The 21,644-nt window shown below is 54.7% G+C and overlaps 3 protein-coding genes across 5 annotated transcripts; 1 reads left to right on the forward strand and 2 right to left on the reverse strand.

Annotated features, from left to right (window-relative positions):
- Window positions 1–103: 103 nt before the first annotated feature.
- On the reverse strand, window positions 104–9,683 carry DEF6 (DEF6 guanine nucleotide exchange factor). Its single transcript, XM_072355928.1, has 11 exons — window positions 9,301–9,683; window positions 6,161–6,301; window positions 5,274–5,459; window positions 3,569–3,796; window positions 3,261–3,407; window positions 3,024–3,132; window positions 2,651–2,949; window positions 2,049–2,215; window positions 1,664–1,862; window positions 1,035–1,125; window positions 104–918 (listed from the first exon to the last, which is right to left on the reverse strand). Exons 1-11 carry the CDS (start codon window positions 9,394–9,396, stop codon window positions 701–703), a joined length of 1,881 nt encoding a protein of 626 aa, XP_072212029.1. The 5' UTR covers window positions 9,397–9,683; the 3' UTR covers window positions 104–700.
- Window positions 9,684–10,294: 611 nt separating this feature from the next.
- Window positions 10,295–17,579, reverse strand: ZNF76 (zinc finger protein 76). Of its 2 annotated transcripts, XM_072356141.1 has the most exons (14): window positions 17,286–17,578; window positions 17,090–17,208; window positions 15,594–15,674; window positions 15,258–15,326; window positions 14,924–15,108; window positions 14,575–14,679; window positions 14,067–14,142; window positions 13,717–13,842; window positions 13,223–13,402; window positions 12,792–13,025; window positions 12,381–12,496; window positions 11,444–11,596; window positions 11,224–11,337; window positions 10,296–11,059 (listed from the first exon to the last, which is right to left on the reverse strand). In XM_072356141.1, the coding sequence occupies exons 2-14, from the start codon at window positions 17,160–17,162 to the stop codon at window positions 10,955–10,957; spliced, it is 1,617 nt and encodes a 538-aa protein (XP_072212242.1). In that variant the 5' UTR covers window positions 17,163–17,208; window positions 17,286–17,578; the 3' UTR covers window positions 10,296–10,954. The 2 variants fall into 2 exon arrangements, with proteins under 2 accessions (XP_072212243.1, XP_072212242.1); XM_072356142.1 differs by lacking the exon at window positions 11,444–11,596 and having other exon boundaries at window positions 10,295–11,059; window positions 17,286–17,579.
- A 116-nt stretch (window positions 17,580–17,695) lies between these two features.
- Window positions 17,696–20,656, forward strand: RPL10A (ribosomal protein L10a). Of its 2 annotated transcripts, none has more exons than XM_072356143.1 (6): window positions 17,696–17,765; window positions 18,007–18,081; window positions 18,155–18,235; window positions 18,556–18,704; window positions 19,062–19,234; window positions 20,455–20,656. In XM_072356143.1, the coding sequence occupies exons 1-6, from the start codon at window positions 17,761–17,763 to the stop codon at window positions 20,623–20,625; spliced, it is 654 nt and encodes a 217-aa protein (XP_072212244.1). In that variant the 5' UTR covers window positions 17,696–17,760; the 3' UTR covers window positions 20,626–20,656. The 2 variants fall into 2 exon arrangements, with proteins under 2 accessions (XP_072212244.1, XP_072212245.1); XM_072356144.1 differs by having other exon boundaries at window positions 17,732–17,765; window positions 18,010–18,081.
- Window positions 20,657–21,644: the final 988 nt, after the last annotated feature.

Below are 21,644 nucleotides of genomic sequence, written 5' to 3' on the forward strand. Positions count from 1 at the left end.
AGGGGTAGGAAACAGATTGCAATCTCCCCAACGAACTGCAGCCCAACTGCACCCTGAGCAGCCGTGAACATGGGTTTGGTGCAGGGTTTGCTAACGGTGTTTTCAGAGGTTTGTGGGCCAGTGGCTCCAAAAGCTTTATTGCTTTCTTGGTTTATATATTGACATCGATGTGACTCCAGTGACTTAACAACCACCTTCAGGGAATGCAGGTGTAGTTAAGGACATCTTGGTCCAGCTGGTCATTGCCAAAAGTGCCCTTTGTTTGGGGGTAGTGAGAAGGCACCAGTCAGTCCCTAAAGCTGCCCTGGAGGCCCCTTATGAGGACAAGGTGTACAAAGGCACAGTGGGTGCTGCTGCTGTAGAAACCAAGGGGGAACGGCAGCCCTGGGCCACACAGTCCAGACCCACTGGTGGCATCTTGAGGAAGTGTTGAAACCAGTGTCTGCTGTGCAGGAAGGTGAGTCCAAACCCCACAGCAGGGCAGCCCAGAGGAGGAATCGGCCCCGCTGCCTTCTCCTGACACTGGGCTGTCTGAGCTCTTGGCACGTTGTGGCTGCAGCACGGAGCATCTCTGCTCTGTAGTCAGTGTAGGCAGTCAGCTACAGGCTCTGTGTTGGTCTCTGCTGGTCTCCAACTTGAGATGACCGTGCTGACCAGGTCTGCTGGGCCCTGGAGTTCCCTGCTAGGCTCTAACATCCTGCTACTGGTTGGAGGCCTCTGTGGCCATGGTGTCTGCATCCAAGGATGGCAGTGGGCTGCTGCTGCTCCCACCATTGCTCACGTTCTCTTTGCTGCTTTGCCTCATGGGGTCACTGCCTTTATCCTCTACTTTCTGCTTGAGTTTTAGGGAGGAATCTCTCCGGCACATGAGGGGTGCGTAGCCAGCGAAGCCTCCTCCACTCATGTTTGTACGTTTGTCTGGAAACAGATTAGAAAAAACAACTGTCTGTCCTCTCTGAATGTCCCAAAGAAAGGGGCAGGGCAGGAGAACCAGCAGCAGCACTGAGCTGTGTGCCGGGGGGAAGGTCTCCTACCTCCTGGCTCGATGGGGTGCATCAGGCGGTTCATCTGCACATTCCAGTGCTTGACATTGGTGCTGGCCTGCCTCAGCTTCCTCTGGGCTGCCTGCAAAGAGACAGAGGAGAGGTGAGCCCAGCACCACTGGTAGGAGTTTCCCTTTTCCTGAGCCTAGAATGGAGTCTCCCTTTGGGTCTTCTATTCCTCCCTGCTCCACACATTCCCAGGTCTGACTTTGCTGCTCTCAGGGACGTGCCAAGAGCCAACAAATCACCCTATGGCACAGCTCAGAAAATCCAAGAGCTGTGCAGTGAGGAAATGCCAGCATTTTCTCCCACCCCATCAGCAGACTTCTCAAAATAGCACCTGCCAGTGCAGCAAAATGGGGGCAGAACGGCCACAGCCTCTTCCCTGCTTCAGTGGCTTTGTGAGCTGATCGCCGGCCTGGCACAGCTCTGCAAACCTTCAGGAGCAAACCTTGGGGCTGCTCTCCCTCCTGCAGCTGATGTAACAGCTGAACCCCAGCTTGGCTGCAGCAGGTTGCATGACAGCAGGTCCCCAGGCTCTCTCCAGTATGGAGGTGACTCAGGGGAGGCCTGGAAAGTCCCCTGGCTCTTGTAGGCAGAGGCACCAGGGTGATGCTCACCATGACGTCTTGGTCCACCCGCAGCCTGTTCACTCTCACTTCTTCCAGCTGCTTCTGGGCCTCTTCCAGACACTTGTTCTTGTTCTCCATCTCCTGCTTGAGGACTTGCTTCTCCAGCTGAGTTTTGATGATGTATTCCTCCTGCTCCTCCTTCAGCTTCATCAGCTGCTTCAGTTTCTCCTCTTCCTCAGCCAGCAGCCTGCCAAGGAAGCTCATGAGGTGAGGACATCCCTCTGCCACTTCATCCATCAGCTCCCCACGTTCCTTCTGGCATCAGAAGCATGTTGGCTCCCCAGGAAGCAAATGTGGACAGCTGAATCACACTGGGGAGCATCTCTGACAGCCCTGGGCTGGTGGAAGAGATGCAGGGAGGCTCTGCTCCTACCTGGCCTGTGCGTATCTCACAGACTCCTCGTCGTGCCGTGCCTTCACCTCCTGTTGCAGAGCCTCCTGGAGCCGCTCCTGCATCTCCTCCAGCTCCATGATGCGCTTACGCTGACGCTCAGCCTCCTCTTCCTTCAGGACCATCTCTGCCTGCATGGAGGCACGTGCCTGCGGTGGGGAGAGGAGCTGTCAGGGTGCCTGGGGCCTGAGGTCCCACACGCCATGAGGAGCCCGTACAGTGGGCTCCAGGGCAAGGCTGTTTCCCTGCTGAGAGGAATGCTTCTTGAGGAGCCAGCATCAGCTGCAAGGATGGAAAGAAGCTCCCTAAGCAGCCCAGCAGCCTCAGCTTTGTGCTGAGTTTATCCACATCTCTCCTTGTTCCTTGGGTATCATGTGCTGACCCTCTGTCCCTTGTCCTTGTGTCACAGACCAATGTGCATACCATCTCCAGAGGTACCAGCAGTGTTATTGCAAGAAGGGAACGTGCTCCTAAAAGCTCTGCCAACCCTCCCCAGGCTGACCCGGCCAAGGGACAGAGATGGGAGCAGTCACCCCACGAGTGATGCAGCCCCACTGCAGGACCTGCCTTAAGTTTCCCCTCACCTGCTCGGCTTCCTGCAGCTGGATCTCCAGGGTCCTCTGCATCTCCTCGTGCTGCTTCCTCCGCCGCTGCTCCTCCTCCTGCAGCAGTATCTCTGCCTGCCGCTGGGCCTCCTTCAGCAGCTCCAGCTCCTGCAGTTTCCTCTCCTTCTCCTCCTGGAGCTGCTTGAGCCGCTGTGTCTCCTCCTCCTTGGCCGCCTTACGCTGCTCCCGTTGCTCGCGCTGCTCCCTTCGCTTCTGCTTCAGGTCTTTGTGCAGGGACTTCTTGCCTTCAGCCTGCAGCCGGATGGCAGTCTGGATGGCTGTGGAGGGAAGGAGGATGTCAGGGGAGGTGTGGGATGCTGTGGACAGGGCACAGAGTGGGCATGATACAGACCTAGCGTCCACTCCTGGCGCTGCCGGGTGTCCGAAGCGCTCATCTCATACGTGCGGGATGAGGTCTTCACACAGAACATGCACCTCTTCCCATCCCGGTCGGGCAGCACCTGCAGGGAGAAGATGTGGGCTGGCATCACTGCCATGTGGCTGTGGGGACAACCAATGGGATGAGGACCAAGAAAAACCCCCAGACACATGTGGGAGATGTTGCCCCTGCTGTGAGCCCAGGCTGTACCTCCACGCAGCAGTGCTTGTCCAAGGTGATGCTCCCCTTCTTTTCCTTCCGCTCCTCACTCATGTAGTAGGACAAGGCACTGGGCTTTAGCATGAACCACCGCTCCGACCAGTTCCTCCTCAGCTGGCCCTTCTTCCAGAGGTAGCCCTGCACCCAGGAGACAGAGGGTTCAAAAACGGCGTGGGGGCAGGATGGGTGGTTGTGTAACGACATGGAAACCACATCCTTAACAACTGGGAGAAGACCAGAAACATCCCCCAGAGAGCGGCCAGCTCTCAGCCATGCCCCAGGACACGTGGGCTCCTTGCCTGTTTGAGCACGTCCTCAATGACCTCTTGGTACACCTCCTCCACTGCCATGCTGATGGCTTCCTGCTCGATGCCCCGCAGGAGTCGTCCCGAGTTCACCATGTCCAGGAACTGCCAGACCGTCAGCCCACCCTGCCCCTGTGGCTCCTGGGACAGGCAGTCGTCCAGCTCACAGGAGTTCAGCTCCACATTCATGGCCGTGCAGATCTTCTTTAGCAAGTACTCCACCTGTGGGGATGGGGAGCTCGGCATCATGGAGAAGTGAGAACCACCACGTAACCACTGACTTGGACCGACAAAACCCATTCTGGAGGATCTAAAACCACATCCCTTTCCAGCCTGGAGATAGAGGAGCCTTATCACAAAGGCGTCACCCCTTGGGATGGTTGATGGTAATGGGCAAGCTTTTCCAGGCTCAGGACATTGAGTTTGAGTCAGAGCCCGATCACTGCATGGAGCCTTTTCCTTTTCACCACAAGGCCTACAAGCTTTTGGCTTGTTTGTCTAAAGAGAGAGAAGTCAATGCTTTAGGTAGGACTTCCCAGCTCTGCTGTCCCAACACAGAGCAGGGATCAGACCACAGCCCTGCCCACAGCACTGCTCTGGTTTCCAGCTGACCCCATAAAAACTCTGGAAGGAAAAGCAAAAGGGGTTCCTGCAAGGGAAGAGGACATCAGTTCAAAACTATCAATTGCTTTCAAATTAGAACTGTTGAAGATAACACAGAATCATAGAACCACGGGATGGTTGGGTTGGAAGGGAACCTTAAAGATCATAGAACCACGGGATGGTTGGGTTGGAGGGAACCTTAAAGATCATAGAACCATGGGATATTATGGTATCCAGAGAACTTGAGAGCAAGGAGGGCAGGTGACCGAGGTGTGACACAGCAACATCCCCTACCCGACCCCAATGGGATTTCCATCTCTCCTCATCTATCCGGAGAAAGGGTAATAATTTAACCTGGTTTATTTATTTCAGCTCAGCTCAGCCAGCAGGAGGATGATTCATCTGGTCTGGGGAACAGGAAACACCTCTCCTGCGGCTCAGGAAGTGCGGTTGCCTTCGTACATCTGCGCACCACTGCATTTCTTTTCAGTTCTTGGTGCCTTTTTCTTTTTCCCCCCCTTTGTTGGGGTGGTTGTTTTTCATTTGTTTGCCTGGTGGTGCTCTGGGGCTGCTCACCCGTCTGAGCTCCATCCTCCATTGGTGCAGTGGGACCTGCTGAAGCTGCTGTTGGCTTTGGTGCTCCCCACCTCTACCAGCCAGCTCATGGGGCTTCCACCTGACCCTTGGACAAGGGAACGCCTCCTCCAAATACTGCCTGGAATTTGGGGATTACCACCAGCGGCCCCGGGTGCTCACACTTAATTCCTTGAGTGCTGTGCAGGGGCTGAGCTCTTGGTGGCAGCAGGCACAGATAGGAATAGCTGGGTCTGCTCAGCCACTGCCTTAATGGGGAGGGACATGGGCTGAGCACCTCATCATCATCACAACAACAGATTTAAGTTGTACCTCATCATCTTCTCTTTGTCCCCCATGAATATCAGGAGGAGCCCTCTAACACCATGCCCAACGCACCACTAACACCATGCCCAACGCACCACGTCTTGCAGGATGTGATGAGGCAGCTCAGGAAGGATGTGTTGGGGAGTGATAGCGGGACACGTCAGCCCAAAGAGAGCCCAGGAGAGGCGGCTCCTACCTCATCTGGCACCATGATGAGAGGGTATTTGTCTTCAGACAGAAAGTTGAAGAGACACCAGAGCTTGAAGGCATCCTGGTGGGATACGACGCTATTCCCATTCCGGTCAGGCTTGTAATTTTTCTTGGCTGTCAAAGTCCAGCAGAGCTCATCAAAGTTTTCTTTGACAAAAGCACCTTCTTCCACCTGCAGACAGGACCCAGGCTGGTGAATGTGCTGCAGGATTACAAGGGGGAAGGCTGCAGGGAGGGCAAAAGTTTCAGCAGCCATCAAAAGCCTTTGTCAGGGCTGTGCTTGAGGCGTCGCTGCTGTGCTGCGTCACTGGAAGGTGGTGGGGATCAGACCCTTGGCCAGCACTTCCCCAGCCGGGAAGCCAGCATGTGAGCAAACCGCAGCCAGCAGCAGCAGAGCCAGAGCAAAAGCTCGGGGTGCTGGGTACCAGGAACAGCTGAGCCCCTCTTACCAGGAAAAACCACTTCCCCTCTCAGTCTGCCTATGGGATTTTATTAGTGAGACCAGAAGGCGGTTTAAAGGTCATCTCCCAAAGAACCACGTGGGAAACTGAAATGGTTTGGGCCGTCCTGCATCGGGAGAGATGGGCTGTGCCGGGCTCCCTGATGTGGAGCCCTTTTTGGAGGCAGCAGGGAGGGAAGGGTTACGGCCCCCTTTGCTGGGCCCCAGCGTATTTAGAGCATGCAGTGGAAGAAAGCTGTCAGCCCTCACGTGCCTGGAGGAAACAAGCACTGAGCCGTACCGCATGAAACAAAGGTGCTTTTGAGCCACAGAAAAAGAGAGAAACCCCCCAGCTCCCAGCCTGCCCTCCTCCAACTCCTCCTTGTTCACCAACCAACCCCCTGCTCTGCAAACCAGGGGGGCACTCGGCTCACCTTGTCCAGGATGTATTTGTTGAGGTAGGGCATGTAGCCCTGGCTGGACACCGGCCCGTCATCATCATCACGGAAATGCTCCTCCAGTGCCACGGGGTCGTGGGGGATGCACAGCACCGTGTACAGGTTGTGGGACAGCACCTGGTGGGGCACGATGGGGAGAGCAGCGTGAAACCTGGGGACGGCACCCCCAGAAAGCAGCCTTAAACATCAGCTGGGCAGCCAGGAGCGCGTTGGGAAGCGAGGATTTTCTGATGTTCTTTGCTTTCCTACGTTGGCACATGGAGGATCGTGTTTTTCAGACATTACAGAGCAAACAGGACACGCTTTGATCAAGATAAGCCGCCCTGCGCTGTGCTGCTCAGCAGCTGCCCTCAGCAATGCCTTGAAAAAAGAAATCACTCCTGCACCCAGCCCGCTGCTGTGCTGTAACGCTGTGCCACCTTCTTCCACGGGGAGATGCAGAAATGCAGCGAGCAGGAGGTGCTCCCTGGAGATGCCCAAGGTGGTACAACATGGCTTGCACGGACAGGGAGGTTTCCTCCCAAAGGAGAGGAGCTGTCAGTGTCCACACCGCTGCACAGCTGGAGACGTTCTTGCTCAACTGGATTTTCTCTCTCATTTCTCCCCTGCAGAGCGATGCTATCAGCAGGGCTCCACCCCGCACGCAGACACCACGAGGGCTTTGGGGTTTGGCACTGCCCTGGGGGCTGCGCAGGGGTGGGAGGGATGGAAACACCCTGAGAATCCAGAACAAGAGCAGGGAACCATGGCTGTGCTCCCCTTCCCATGCAGGGCTCTCATCCACAGCCCTCCAACTCTCCAAAGCCACCGTCCTGCTGAGCGCTGCCCCATGAGCCATAGGGATGTGCCATGGGGATGAGCTCACCCATGAGCCATGGCTGGCACCATGAGCCCCCTGAATGTCCCACACACCGCAAAGCACGCTCTGCTTCTTGCTGGAACGCTCACTTAAACATTGAAAGCAAGACAAGGTGGGGAGGAAAGCCCCAGCCAAGGGTGCAGGATGCGTGAGGTCAGGGCTACCCCAACTATATGGGGACAGAGGAGGGAGGAAAACACCCCGCAGCCCCGACAATAGGAGAAAAAACTGGGGGGGGCTGAGAGGGGAAGGGATGCTCTGGCCACTGAAGCGCAGCCCGCAAAGTGCTTTGGTGATGCTGCCTTTCCACGCTGCACAGAGGTGGAGGGGACGGCTGCGGTCAGCCCAGCACCATGAGCACCCCACGTCCCTCCCCACGGGGGTGGAACACGTCACAGCACTGTGAATGGCAGCCTCTCATCTTCTCCCCCCGTGGGAGATGCAGCGGGCGATGCCAAGGCTGGGGGTGACCTTTGGGATCAGAGCGTGGCTCTGCGTAACTGGCACAGATCCCACACAGATGGCTCTCTGGCTCAGCACAGGGAGCTGTGCTGCTGCCTCAGTTTCTCCCCTTTGCTCAAAGCACAGCATCCCCAGAGGTGCTGCAGGGAGCCCAGCCCAGCGAGATGCCTCCAGGAGCCTCTACCAGCAGCAATAGGAATGAGCGGGGTCTGCACGCCCCCAGTGTTCAAGCACAGCCCTATGGGCTCCCCCCTAGGGAGATTTTCACCCAGCTGAGCTGCTCTCAGCCCTCTTGTTGGCCAAACTGCCAGCACCAGCCTGTGCCAAGAGCCCTTTGTGCATTCAACAAGCACAAGAGCTTCAGTCCGAGCCATGTGGCTCCATCCTTCCTGCCCCAGGGCATTGTAGTGGGCTGCAGTGAGCCTGTCCAGGCTCTAGGGCACCCGCCATACCCTGAGACCTACACAGGTTGGGGGCTCTGCCTCCCAAAGGGCACAGGTTGTGATCCCTTGTCCCCCCCAACACACAGCTCAGGACCACCATCTCCCAACCACGCTTCCATGGGAAAAGAAGCCTGGAATATGAGCAAACCCAGCTGGGACTGCCCCAAATTTGGGTTTTCCAAGGTTTTCCAGCAGCATTTCCAACCCCATTCAGTGTGCAGCTTGAAGGCAGAGCGCATGGCAGCACCAGGAAGCGCAACGCTGGGAACAGAACAGCCCACATCTCATCACTTCACCACAAGAACTGTCCTTCCTTCCTCTGCAGATACCCACCTGTGTCACACAGACATGCACACACAGCTCCTTGCACAGGAGCAAGTACGTGTAAAGAACTCAACTAATAGGAGTGCATGTAAAGAACCCAACTGCTGAACTCGGTGTGGGGTGGACAGCCCTAAATCCTGCAGCAAGCAAAGGACTGGCAATGATGGGCAATGGAAATGAGGGGTGGAAAGCTGCTGAGCGTTAAGACACACAGTGGAGCAGCTTCCCAGCTCCCCATTACCTGCCCTGGGGGGAGCCAGGAAAAAAAGAGGAGGAAAGGTTTCTTTGTGGGGTTCCACAACGCACCTCCCAGGCTCCTGATGCAACACTCTGCCTTGTTTTCATGTTTCTAACCCGGGTCCCTTCTCTGCATTGCAGCCCCAAAACTGCACATTCAAGCAACAGAAAAGAGCTGCAGAGTTTGCAAAGGGGAAAAACAAAATAAAACAAGCGCTGCCTGTTATGGAAACCTGGTGGGATTTCACCCGTCCTGGAGGCAGATAAACGAGCTCCGTGAGTCCTTATGGGGATGGACCGAGCTCCGAACCTCCTAAGAAGTGCTGGGGGGAAAGAAGGGGAGGTCGGTGTGTTGGAGCAGCGGTGCACGGAGCAGCCGTCCTATTTCGAAGCTTCTCCCTCCAGCTTCCGACCCTGCGCTCACAGGAAGAGGCACCATGGGCGCACCGGGGTGTGCGAACAGCCCGAGTTTGGGCTGAGAGGTGAGCACGGACGGCGTAAGAAACCAAAGCCACCAAAAAACTCCAACTTTTCCCCCATTTTCACACCGAAAACACACCTGGACGTTCCTTCTTGGCTACTCCCCCCCTCCCCCCTTACGCACGCTTTATATTTTTAACGCTTAAAATGGAGGTGAGGCACAGCACAACCTCAGGGCACCGCACGTGGCACAGCAGTGCAGCCCTCCACCCCCAGCACCGAACCTCTGCGGGACCCCACGAGCTGCAGAGCATCCCCGGAGCCCCACAGCCCTCCCCGACACCCCCCCACCCCCACCCCCACCTACTCACTTTGAGCTGAGATTTGGACACTTTGCCGCTCTTCTCCACATCCAGAGCGGTGAATGCGTACCAGATGGACTTGAGCAGCTCCGCTCGCAGGTCCATGGCTGCAGGCGGCGGTGACAGCGGCTGCTCTGTCAACGCTGTGAATCCGGATTCAGGAAACCGACTGCTCCGAGAGCCCCGAGCGGCCCCGGCCGTGCGTGGAGCAGCAGCGCCATCTGCGTGGGGAGCTCCGCGGGGCTCCGCGTTGCGTTGCGCTCCCCGATGGCTGCGGAGCAGCGCTCAGCTCCCACCACCGCCACGGGGAGCGCACGGAGAAGGGACGCGAAGGGATGAGAAGGGATGCGCAGCGATCTGCGGCTCTTTGCTGGCTCAGCTTCGGCGTTTGTGAGCGGGAGAGAAGTCCCCTCCCTGCCTAAAATAGCAGCTTCCTCTTCTTGCGGTCAGATGGAGAGCTGCCCCCCCCCAGCAGCAGGGCCTGTTTGGGAAGGACGCAGCCCAAAGAAGGGGAGCGGGGCTGCAGGGCGCTGCAGGTGGCAGGGCCAGTGTGTCAGCACCCTTCCCCGCAGAAACCTCTTCCTCTGCAGAAGCGAACTTCCTAATAGCACTAACACATGATTGCCCGCAGCCTCTGCTGCTGCTCTGGTGCCAGCTTCACCCACAGACTCTCACGGGCACAGGTGCTGCCATTACCCACACTGGGCACAGGAAGCCAGCTTAGGTCTCTCCAGAGCAAAGCTGTAAGGACACACTCAGATGTGTTTCCTTGTATTGTGGCATCATCCCCTAAGCTGGACTTTACAGGAGCCGAGCCCTGATGTGGGACTCAGCACTCTTAAATAGAGGCACAAAGTCAATAGAAGACACTGCCATCTCCTCTGGCCTAATGGGGACCCACAGATCCACACCTTGGGAGGGGAAAAGGGGGAAAAAAAGTAGGTAGGTAGGCCTAAAAAAAACACCCCAAAGCTAATGGAGGAAAACTAATTCGCTAAATATGATATTGTAACGCAAGACAACGCAATATAAGACAATATAATTGGAATTGAGGCTAATAAATTCAAATACAATTAGAGAGTAAGAGTGTCCAGAACCAAAGGCCTTACTCTAAAGCTGGAGGTGAGACAGCCAGGAGCTCACACTGCACAGAGCAGTAAAAGGAGGCGTCTCGTGACCTGAAACCCTTTTATCTTTCCCTCTGAATGGGAAATGGAAACAGAACAGTGGGAGTCGTGTGAGGGATGCAGTTGTTTTTCTCTTCTGAGAACCAGGGACCTGGAAATACCAGCAGTCCATAGAACAGGAGCATTAACTCTTTAACTCCCGGTGCACTACGTGATGTTCTGATCATATAACCATGACAAGTGCCCATGGCAAAGAGCAGGAAAGCTGCAGAGCCTCCAGCAGAAGGCAGCAGCTGTCACGGACACTGCTCCATGGAGAGAAGAGCCCTGCTGGCATGGCCACCCCGGCAGCCCAACACTGCCAGCACCGCCTGTTTGCTGCACATCACATGCCAGCTGCTCTCAGACTCCTTCCCTCACTCTTATGCTGCACATCTTCCATGTGCCTGCTGGCCCAGGTCCTGCAGATCCTGATGTACCCATGGAGAAATGGGCTCGGCTGCCTGTTCTTCCTGCCTGGGAAGCTCTGCAGGGTGTCAGCAGCCGTTCTCAGACACGGCTGTATCCAGTGTTACAGGTTCATGCTGGATTGCTGCTGCTGCCAAGCTGATGGCGTCCTCCAGGCTCTGGTGCTCTTCAAGCTAGGGGAGGAAAGGCAGAGATAACACCAACCTCGCAGAAAGTGTGCTCAGGAGGGTTGGCCTTGCAGGAGGAGAGACAGCAAAGCAAGAGGCTGAAGTCAGAGAGCGGATGGGGATGTACACAGTGAAGGTGGCAGGAGCAACGCTGGGGGGATCCGTGGTACCTGCACTGCAAAGTGAGCGCCATTGGCGGTCTCCAGCAATGCCACCTGCTGATGACAGAAGGATGCGATGGCTGACTCTTCACATATGGCTGCCCCAGAAGTGACTATGGTAACCTAGAAGTTAAGACACAAGATAATGGTGTCATAAAAGAAAGTGGGATTCCCTCCTAGCAGGCAGCTCCTCTGCAGGGAAGAGGGAAGGCCTTGCTTCTACTCATACCGGATGCGTCTCAATGCCATTGGTGTCGACCACAGTCATGGTGGGCATGTCACCATCCACGAACTCTTCCTCAGGCACTGTGAGGGCACTGCTTTCTATCACCACACTGACTGCACTGCCCAGGCCCTGCAGGTCTTCCTGTGACAAGCCGATCTGGATAGGACAAAAGCAGATGCTCTCAACCAGGGCTGGCTTCTCAGGAAGCCTTACACAACACCTGAGTTTAGCAACAGAAAGGCTGAAGTATTTTCTCCTCCCTCATGTGCAAGACCTAAGGCACAGAGAACTCCAAGGACACTGCCCAGGGTCATAGACAGAATCAAAGGAGCCCTCACAGATCCCTGGCCTCCAGCTCACCCCCTTCAACAAGACCTCCCTTTCCATTTAGCATCTCCTCTCTGGGCTCCTAAGAGATAGCTCATGCAGGCAGCTCCTCATGCTAAGAGGAAACAAACCTCACTTATGGCAGCTGCTTCCTCTGCCCCAAGCCACAGAAGGTCTTCCCAGTCAGCACACAGGCAGCTTGTGCAGGGAAGTATGTGCAAGAAAAGCACTGCTGTTTACAAACTACGGAAATACAACCTCCAAATCCAGCCTGTGTCAGCAAACAGTGGGAGCTGCCTCCTGACAGCTGTGCAGGAGGCGAGGGCTGGCAGGCACAGCACACAAGCCCAGACAAATACAAGACCCTATCCAGCAAAGCAAGTGGTGACCAGAGGCCTGTGATTTACCCTTCACATCAAGGCTGCAGCAGTGGCTGCAAGGGGGGAACCATCACGACAACGGAGCCCCGGGGGCTGTTTTACACAGAAAGAAAAAAGCCTTATAGAGAAGACCAAGCTGGGATCTGACTCCCAAGGGGACAAGCCAGGGAGAGGCAGAATCTCATTCAGGTAACAGTTCTCCCTCAAGTGCTGGAGGCTGTTAATGTCCATACCTCCTCTGTCTCGACCTGTGTAGGCATATCATCATCATATTCCTCTTCATCCTTATCTTGCTCCATCTCTGATGAGAAAGCAACATGCTGGCTCTTCATGGGGGAACCTCCTTCAGCTGCAATTAAGTCAGGGAAAGCAAAGAGTAAAAAGAAAGCAGGAAAGTGCATATCTGACCCCAAGAACTGCCTGGTCATTGAAGGGCCAACAAAGAGGAGCAAAAGACCGTAACAACAGCCCAGTGTTAGCCTGGAAAGAAGGACCTTTATCTCTCCCTGTTCTACAGAGCAGGATGGAGTCCATTCTTAACTGATGACACAGATTCAGGTCTGAAGCAGGACAGCAGATACAGACCCTTGCTGCCATCTGTCTCCCCTCTGCACATGCCAAGTGATGTGGAAGTGACTGCTCACCCTCCAGCTGCTGCTGCTCACACAGGAATTCTTCGCTCTCCACTGTGGCCTCGGGCTCAGTGCGGCCGCTGCACTTGTGCGTAACCAGCGTAGATTTCTGGGTGTAGGCCTTCCCACACACCTTGCAGGAGTAGGGCCTGCTGCGCGTGTGCACCACATGGTGCTTGTAGAGGCTGGAATACTCCGTGAAGCACTTCCCACAGCCCGGCACAGGGCAGGCATATGGCTTCTCCCCTAGGGCAGAGGCCACAGTACAGAGCTTAACCCACTCGCCCTCATCATGCCCTGCAAAGAGATGCCCTAACAAAAGGGAGTTTCTGTCCCAGAAATGACCGTTTTGGTCCCCAAGATTTCCCAGCTGCCACACGCCATCAGTGCAGGCAGCTGGTTGGGGAGGAGCTGTCTGTCTTTTCACCCTCTCCCTTGTTTACCTGTGTGAATTCTTATGTGGTTCCTGTAATTGGTGACGCTGCTGAAGCTCCTTCCACACATGGGCTCCGAACACGTGTAGGGACGCTCTCCTGTGTGCGTTCGGATGTGAACCCTGAGGATGTGGGAGGTGGTAAAAGAGCGGTCGCAGAACTCAAATGGGCACTTGAAGGGCCGCACCCCTGCAGTGACAGAGTAATGCTGATGAGAGCCCTGCCAGACCGCAGCTACCGGGAGTGCCCCATACACCCCGACACCAATGAGATCTCAGATCAGTCCCAACCAGATGCACGTTTCCCCCAGCAAAACGGGCACCCTTTCACTGAGCTGTCAGTAACTGAGCTGAGAATCCTCAGTGCTACTTCTGCTGCCCAACTACTTCCAGCTGAAGACAAGCTCAGCTCTGCCTCGCTTCACCCAAGATACAAAAGGCTGAAGCAGCTCTTGGTCTTGGAAGCCCTTTTGATAGGGAGATCAGTTTGCTTATAGTGCTCACCTGTGTGTGTCCGGATGTGTTTCCGTAGATCACTAGAAGCTCTGAAGGCTTTGCTACACGAGTCTTCTGGGCACTTGTATGGTTTCTCATTGGTATGTATTCTCATGTGGACCTTCTGCCCGTACACTGCCCGGGAAAGAAACAACAAAATTAGTTTTACAATGAGAAGGAACTCACGTTGCAAGGAGTGAAACACCTCTCGGTTCACAAACACGTCCATCCTGTCTTCACAAAGCTGAAGGGGAAGAAATATCAAATGAGCCCTTTTGAGGCTTTGAGGGCTTTATGAGGCTGATATTCTCAAGGTGATAAGAATGAAGGCTGAATTTTCACATGAGAGAAACTGTTACCTGTAGCAAATGCCTTCCCACAGCTTGGGAAGCAACACACATAAGGCCGGTCTCCTGTATGAGTACGTTCATGTACCTGGAAGAGAAAGCATGGGTCCTCTAGAGTCCATGACAAAGGGGTAAGGAAAACAGCATGGGGAAATCTAGCAGATGGAGAGAATCTGAAGTTCTCTGCTGGATTTTGTATTGGCCAATTAACAAACCTGTCTCTCCTTCATGGGACAAAGCTTATTCCCACTGATATATTCCCATTTGATTTATTCCAAATTACAGATACTTTATTCCTGGCTCTTCAAGGTTAAACACACCTCCTTAAAAGTCCTCAGAGAAAAACTCACTGCAGAACGACGTGTCAATGCCACAGGGAATCCTGACCTTCCCCCTGAAACATCTGACCCCTTCCAAGGGAGCATTTCCCACTTCCTTTGTGTAGGAACATTCTGATCTGGCACTAGAAAGTGGGGGCATATTTGGTCTGCACACTGTGACTGCACCTTAGCTGCTTTACCTTCAGATGGTCAGCAGTGGTGTAGATGCGACCACAGCCTGGGTACCCACAACGGAAAGCTTTACGGGCCCGTCTCCTCGTCCCATTGTCATGCACTTCCTGCTCCTGCAAATGCCACCAAGCCAATGAGAGGAAATTAATTCAGCTGCCACCACAGCAGCTGCCACCAAAGCCCATTCAGATCATTTCTGTCCTTGCCATACATACGCAGTCCATCAGTTGTCCCCACAACAGTGTGTTTCTACAAACACAATTAAAGGAGACAACTTAAACTCCAGGTCAAATGTAGACTAGCACACAGTCCCTCAGTGCTGCTGGAAGGTCATTAAGGAAACAATTGCATCCTCACCTCGTTAACATACTGCTTTAATGCATTAATGGTCCTGACATCAAAGGCATAGGCTCTCTCTTGCTCGGTTTCTGCCTGCACTTCCAGGATGGGGCTGTCACAGAGCACAATGGCAGGACAATGGATGGTGGTGGTGGAATCATCCTCTATCTGGATGATCTCTGAAGTGCTGGAATCAAAACCTTCTGCAAGAGAAACAGACAAAATCAAACGCAGAAAAGCAGCTGAGTGGAAACCACTCCACCTCCCCAGGCTACATCCAGCCATGGAAATCTGCAGTGCTTCAGCAGCTTTTACTCCAGCTGCCAAGGAAAGAATGGGGAATATTCTTTACCTTTAGGTATGTAGGCCACACCTCTGTCTTCCGAAACGACTGGCTGTCCATCTTCAAATGCTACAAAATCTGAAAGAAGGGGAGAAGAAAAAAGTCCACAGGTGAAACGTGCAACAGGCTTTGCTTTCTGCACCAGCAAATTTAGCTTCTTGTCAAATTGCTGAGAACTCTGCAGGAAACCACACGTTCTTTGTCCTTCTTCATTCAGACTCAAAACACTGGATGAGAAAACCCCATCTCAGATGGGCTCAAAGCTACAGCACAACTGCCAAGACACAGATGGTTTCAGTCACACCAGCATCCTTCTTCTAAGGAAGGCGAATGTGTGGCTCTCACCTTTCTGAACTATCACTGGATGGATGTACACTGTGTTTTCATCTTCTGTTTCAGGGACTTGCTCTTCAATTATCTTTTCATCTGAAACAGTTAAAAACAACGCTATTAGCACTGCCCTCGAAGTCCACACTGCTCTAATGAGCTGTCCCCTTCCTCTGTTGCACCTTCTCAAGGACTATAGCCATGCAGAAGGCAGAACTGCCACGTGAATGTTGCTACTTATCATGCTTTCCCTCAAACAGCCATAGAAGCACTTATCTTCCCAGGAGAGCTGGATCCTCCCTTTCCTAGACAGGAGGGTAAAAGGTAAAGAATCTCAGTTATCACTTGTTTACAGTCACTTGTTTGAAGCAGAAAGAACAAAGTGTGCTAAGTGTTTTGGCTTTAAAGAAGAAAGCAATTATACTTCTGCTGGAGGAAAGTCAGTTGGGAACAGCAGGTGATGAAAAAAGGATCAGAATAAGGACAGGTTTGGCACTGATATTGCATTTTAACCAACACTGAACTCAGCACCCTTTTGAGTGAGAAAAGCTTTATGGGGAACCGAATGCTCTGCACTTCAGTGAGGTCAAACAATCTGCCTTGTATGAGTTCCATACAGGGAACTCCAATCCCCCAGTCTGACCAGAACCTCCATTTCCTACTGCAACAGCTCTCCTGTCTCCAAAGCTTTATTACTGAAGCAGAGACGTTATATTTATGGATGCATCTCTGGATGGGAAACTGGTAATCACAGCCTGAAGCTCTGATTAATCAGCTGAGGCAAGTGTTGGGTCAGCTGTGGGAGCACAGGTGAGAGTGATGTAGCTGTGCTCCCAGAAGGGGTGGAGCTTGACTCTACCTCCTCTGGACCTCATTTAAGGGCTGACCCCCACCAAGACAGCATCTCTTAGAGATTGCCTCGGTGTTTCCCAGCAGACTGAAGGCTTCCATATGGGTGAGTTTTTTCCTATGAATAACCTTTGGAATATCTATTGCCATCTTTGTATTATTCTACTTTACAGCCTCCTATGTGAGGAAAAGGCTGAGAGAACTCTTCAACCTGGAGATGACTGAGAGGTTGAAGATGACCTCAGTGTTTGCGAAGCTCTGAAGTGCAGAAGCCAAACGGGCAGGGCCAGGCCCCTCTCAGCAGCAGCACGAGGGGCAACGGGCAGAAACTGGGACACAGTAAGGAAAAAAACATGCAGAAGAAATTCCTCCCTGGGAGGGTGACGGAGCAGCAGGACGGGCTGCAGAGCCGCCATCTCTGAGGATGTTCAAGATCTGCCCGAGTCCTTCCCTGTGCAACCCACTGCAGGGAACCTGCTTTAGCACAGAGCTCGGACGTGAGCCCACAGGCCTCTTCTCAACATCTGATTCCTGCACAGTCTCCTGTGCTAATCTGAGGCAGTCACACGCATCCCGTACAAGCCCTATGAAGGACTGCACGCCATATCTGCAGCATCACGGTGTCGATAAGAGGCTCCTAGAGCTCGCAGCGCACACTGCGTTACCTTTATCAGCCCGCAGGACGGAGGTTGCCGTCCCGTCGCTAACGGTCGCAGCCCGCAGGCCCATGTTCTCCATCACGGCCCTCGCTCCGCTCAACGTGCGGCTCCTCCGCGCTACGAGCCTTCAATAGGAGGAACAGCCCGTTCAGTTCTCCCGCTTTAAAGCACTCCGAGCCCACAGCGGCCGCTCCGTACCCACCTCCTTGGGGCAGAACGCGGCCTGGCCGCCCGGCGCGGCTCATCGCGGAGCCCAGCGCTGCCACGGGCCGGGACGGAGGAGGAGCGACCCCGTCCCTTGTCCCTTCTCTTCCTCCGACCTGAGCGGACACTACGAACCCGAGTCCGCCGCCTGCCGCACAGCGAGTCCCCGGAACGCGCATAGCGACACAACGCGCCGCCGGACCTCAGCCACCCTTAGGGAAATATCCAGGTTCCGGGGCCCCGATCCGGAAGTGAGCTGTAGAGCTTCCGGGTTTGTGCACGCCATGTTTCCCTGCTCCCTCCGCCACTTCCTGCCCTCACCGCCACGCTGCGCCACTCCCAACATGGCGCCACCGCACCGCGCCACTCCCAACATGGCGCCGGGCCGCGCAGCGAAAGCTCGCGAGATCTCGGCCGTACTTATAGCTGGCGGCTCGCCCCGCCTCGTCCTCTCCGCCTGAGCCGCCGCCGCCATGAGGTGAGCGCAGCGGCCTACTTGCCTGCCTGCCTCATCCGCCGCCATCCGCCGCCCGGCCGCTCGGCAGGGGTTGGGTCAGCGGGTCCGGTGATGGGGAAGGGGGTCGGTCGGTGGTGGGGGAGGGCGCGGATGGGGCTGGGGGCCGGGATGGGGCTCGGGCCCGGTCCCCGCTCGGGCCCGGTCCCCGCCTCGCAGCCTGCGCTGGGCCCGCGCCTGAGCCCGTCCCCTCTTCCCCCCGCAGCAGCAAGGTGTCCCGCGACACGCTGTACGAGGCGGTGAAGGAGGTGCTGCAGGGCAGCAAGACCAAGAAGCGCAAGTACGAGTCCCGCCCCGTGCCCGGCTGAGGCGTCGCGCCCCGCACGGGGCCTGACCCGGAGCTGTTCCCTCAGGTTTGTGGAGACGGTGGAGCTGCAGATCAGCCTGAAGAACTACGACCCGCAGAAAGACAAGCGCTTCTCCGGCACCGTCAGGTTCGGCTTCCTCCTGCTCGCACCCGGCCTTCAGCCCGCGGCCTTCAGCCCAGGGCAGCTCCCCGCTGCGGGCCGTGCTGCTGAACGCCACGGGTAGTTCAGCCCGTCACCCCCGAGCGGGTGCGGCTGGACGGACCCCCACCCTGGGTCTTAAAACGTGAGGGGAGGTGCGGGGTGCTGCCCCCACCGCCCTGCCCTATGGGCAGGTTCTGCGCGTGGAGGAAGATGTGAGGTGCTGCTGTAAGGTATCTGCGCATGGTGGGTCCCGCTGAGCTGGGTGGCATCCAGGGCACACTGCTTACCTGGGGCTCTGTCTGCAGGCTGAAGTCGACCCCACGGCCCAAGTTCTCTGTCTGCCTCCTGGGGGACCAGCAGCACTGCGACGAGGCCAAGGCGGTCGAAATCCCTCACATGGACATAGAGGCTCTGAAGAAGCTCAACAAAAACAAGAAGCTGGTGAAGAAACTGGGTGAGTGGGGTGACGGAGTGCAGCAAAGCCAAGTAAGAGTGAGTTTTACCTCTAGATCATCGTGGTAGAGCTCTGAGCATCCGTAATGTGGCTTGAGAAACGCCATACATTTCAGGGAAGTCCTCCATGTAAAGTTAATGGGATTGCTGTCAGGATGTCATTGCTGTCTCTGAGTCCTGGCAGGTTCAGCTGGTGTGAGAAAAATGGCTTATAATGGAGTGTGAGGAGAAAGGCAGGGCTTTGGGAGCATGAAAATGATGTGATGGGGGAAATGCAGCAGTGTGGTCTCACCTGAGGTGTTGGTTTCAAGCTCTGGGTTAGAGCCGAGCACTTCCTTACCTGCTTTTCTTCTCCCAGCTAAGAAGTACGACGCCTTCCTGGCTTCAGAGTCCTTGATCAAGCAGATTCCTCGAATCCTGGGTCCAGGTCTGAACAAAGCCGGCAAATTCCCTTCTCTCCTCACTCACAATGAGAACCTGGTGGCCAAGGTTGATGAGGTCAAATCTACCATCAAGTTTCAGATGAAGAAGGTAAAGAGCTCAGGACTGTTGGCAGCTGCTTACCTGGATGGTGGCTGGTGCTCGCTGGGTTGTGGCTGCGATCTCTGGTCTGGTCTGTAGGTGTCCCCCCAGCATCTTCCAGCAGCTCCTGGTGAGGAGCATCCAGCAGAGGGACACAATTAGCAGAGCATTCAGCTGCTAACTGGGAAAGAACAATTGATCTGTGGTTAGAAGAGCTTTGAAAAGTGATTAGGAGATGATGGTGATGTTGGAGCGCTGAGCACAATTGGTTGTAATTAACACTTGCAGTAAGTGGGTGACATGTGCAGGGTGCAGCCCTGCAGCCAGGCATGGCCCAGTGGGTTTGTGCTGCCGTGCTTTGGCAGAGCTGAGGTTGGGACTTGACTGTGCAAGTGAACTTTGCAGCAGCTCTGTGGGTGTCTGCCTGCTGTCAGGGCAGCTCCCTAGAACCAAAATAACCCTGCTCAGGCGTTTTAATCTTGGGACAGTGGTCGTTTCAATGCGACTCCTGGGTATTATTCAGAATTAGCAGCTCTGTTCGCTGAGGTGCATCCTCAGACTCCAGCTGATCCAAGCCCGAAGGCACAGCTGGAAGGACACAATAAATGCAATAGTTTGCAAATGCTCCAGCATTTTAAGTAACAGGGCTAATGACGTCCTGACGCTTCTCTTGTCAGCTTGCTCATAAATCCTTTTGTCTTCAGCCTGTAGGGAACATTGACTTACAAGCTCCTCTGCGAGGCTGGCAAGCAGAGGCTTGGCCTCCGTGCATGTTGTGTGCAGAAAGAAAGGGCTGCTGGCTGGTGCCAGAACAAAAAGTGAAGCTGGCGCCGTGTGTAGCAGTGAAGTTTGGAGCTAATAGTCTGTGCTGCCTGGTGAGTCAGGCATGGGATTAGTTAGATGAGAGCTCTGCTCCTGCTTCCTTACCAGCTCAGAGCAGCACGTTGCACGTCCCTCCCAGCTTCAGGAGGTGGCTGCTTGTTGCCTTCAGTGGAGCCACCTTTGCACTCTGAGGGAGCCAGACCTGTGCCAGCTGTTACCAAACTGCATCCAGGTGCTGCCACATTCATGAGGGCCACATGGCAGACACAGTGAGCTCTGGGGAAGCCCTTCAGTGGGAAGGCTGGAGGAGTTGGGTGCAGTGTCAGACTGTGGGCTGCTTTGATCCCTCGGTGCTGGGGTTGTTTTGTCAGCTGATGCATTGGTAACCACACTGTCCTTGTCCCCAGGTGCTCTGTCTGGCGGTGGCTGTTGGTCACGTGAAGATGACGGAGGATGAACTTGTCTACAACATCCACCTGGCCATCAACTTCCTGGTGTCCCTGCTGAAGAAGAACTGGCAGAACGTGCGTGCTTTGTATATCAAGAGCACCATGGGGAAGCCCCAGCGTCTGTACTAACTGAGTGGCAATAAACTTTTAGGACATCTTACAGCTGTGTGCTTGCGTTCCTCCAGAGCTGATTGGGCAAGGCTTCCTGAAGAACTGCTTCCTTGCAGAGAGAAAGGTTTAGAATGGTGTTAAATTGAGGTGAATTCAGGGGAAACCAGCCTTCAATTTGCATTTACACAAGCTGATGCCATGTGTAAAAGACGAGCTTGTTGCCCTGCATTCAGAGGGGGGGGGGAACCACTTAACAGCCAGCACAAGCAAAATTGGGGTGGTTACCTCAAAACTAAGGAGGACTCGATGCCCAAAGCAGCTCCTTCCCACAGCAGCCACGTTACAGCCCCAGGGATCCCCAGTTCTCCCTCAGAGGGGCTCCTTACCTCCTGCCAGCTCTCAGGCTCTGGGCTAATGGGGCACTCATGTTTTTCATAGGGTTCTGCCCTTGCAGTGACCAATAGCTGGAATCCCAGGGGCTGCACAGCAGCAGCTCATGAAGACTTAGATGTCCCAAGACATTTAAGACTGGAGGATGGCCAATGTCACCCCAGTCTTCAAAAAGGGCAAGAAGGATGACCCGGGTAGGTGAGGATTTGGAGGGTGCTGGGGGTAACAGGTGGGGTGTTCCAGCTCAGCGAGGGGTTCCTCATTGACTCTGCTTCGCTCTGCAGAGGAGTGTGAAGTAGTTCCTGTTCAACTCAACGTTCTGAGCTAAAAATGAGACCTGTTGCATCCAATTAACGTATATAAATAAATGCATTGTGTGATGGCTGCAGAGCCTATGGATAGAAGCGGGTAGGATTTAATGGAAGCGGGTAGGATTTAAGCGAGAAGAAAAGCTCTGTGCCCTCAGAAAGAGCTCGGTCTGAGGAACAGAACAATGAGAACAGCTCTGGATCCCGCTGTTAGGGACCTTTTAAAGCAAGCAGCAGAGCCAGCTTCTGAAAGATCAACACAACACCAAGAAATTCCATTTAATCATTAAAAAAAAAGACAATACAAAATGCAAACATTTCCTTTGACAAAGTTCAGAT

This window comes from Excalfactoria chinensis, chromosome 23, assembly GCF_039878825.1.
Source record: "Excalfactoria chinensis isolate bCotChi1 chromosome 23, bCotChi1.hap2, whole genome shotgun sequence".
NCBI lineage: Eukaryota > Metazoa > Chordata > Aves > Galliformes > Phasianidae > Excalfactoria > Excalfactoria chinensis.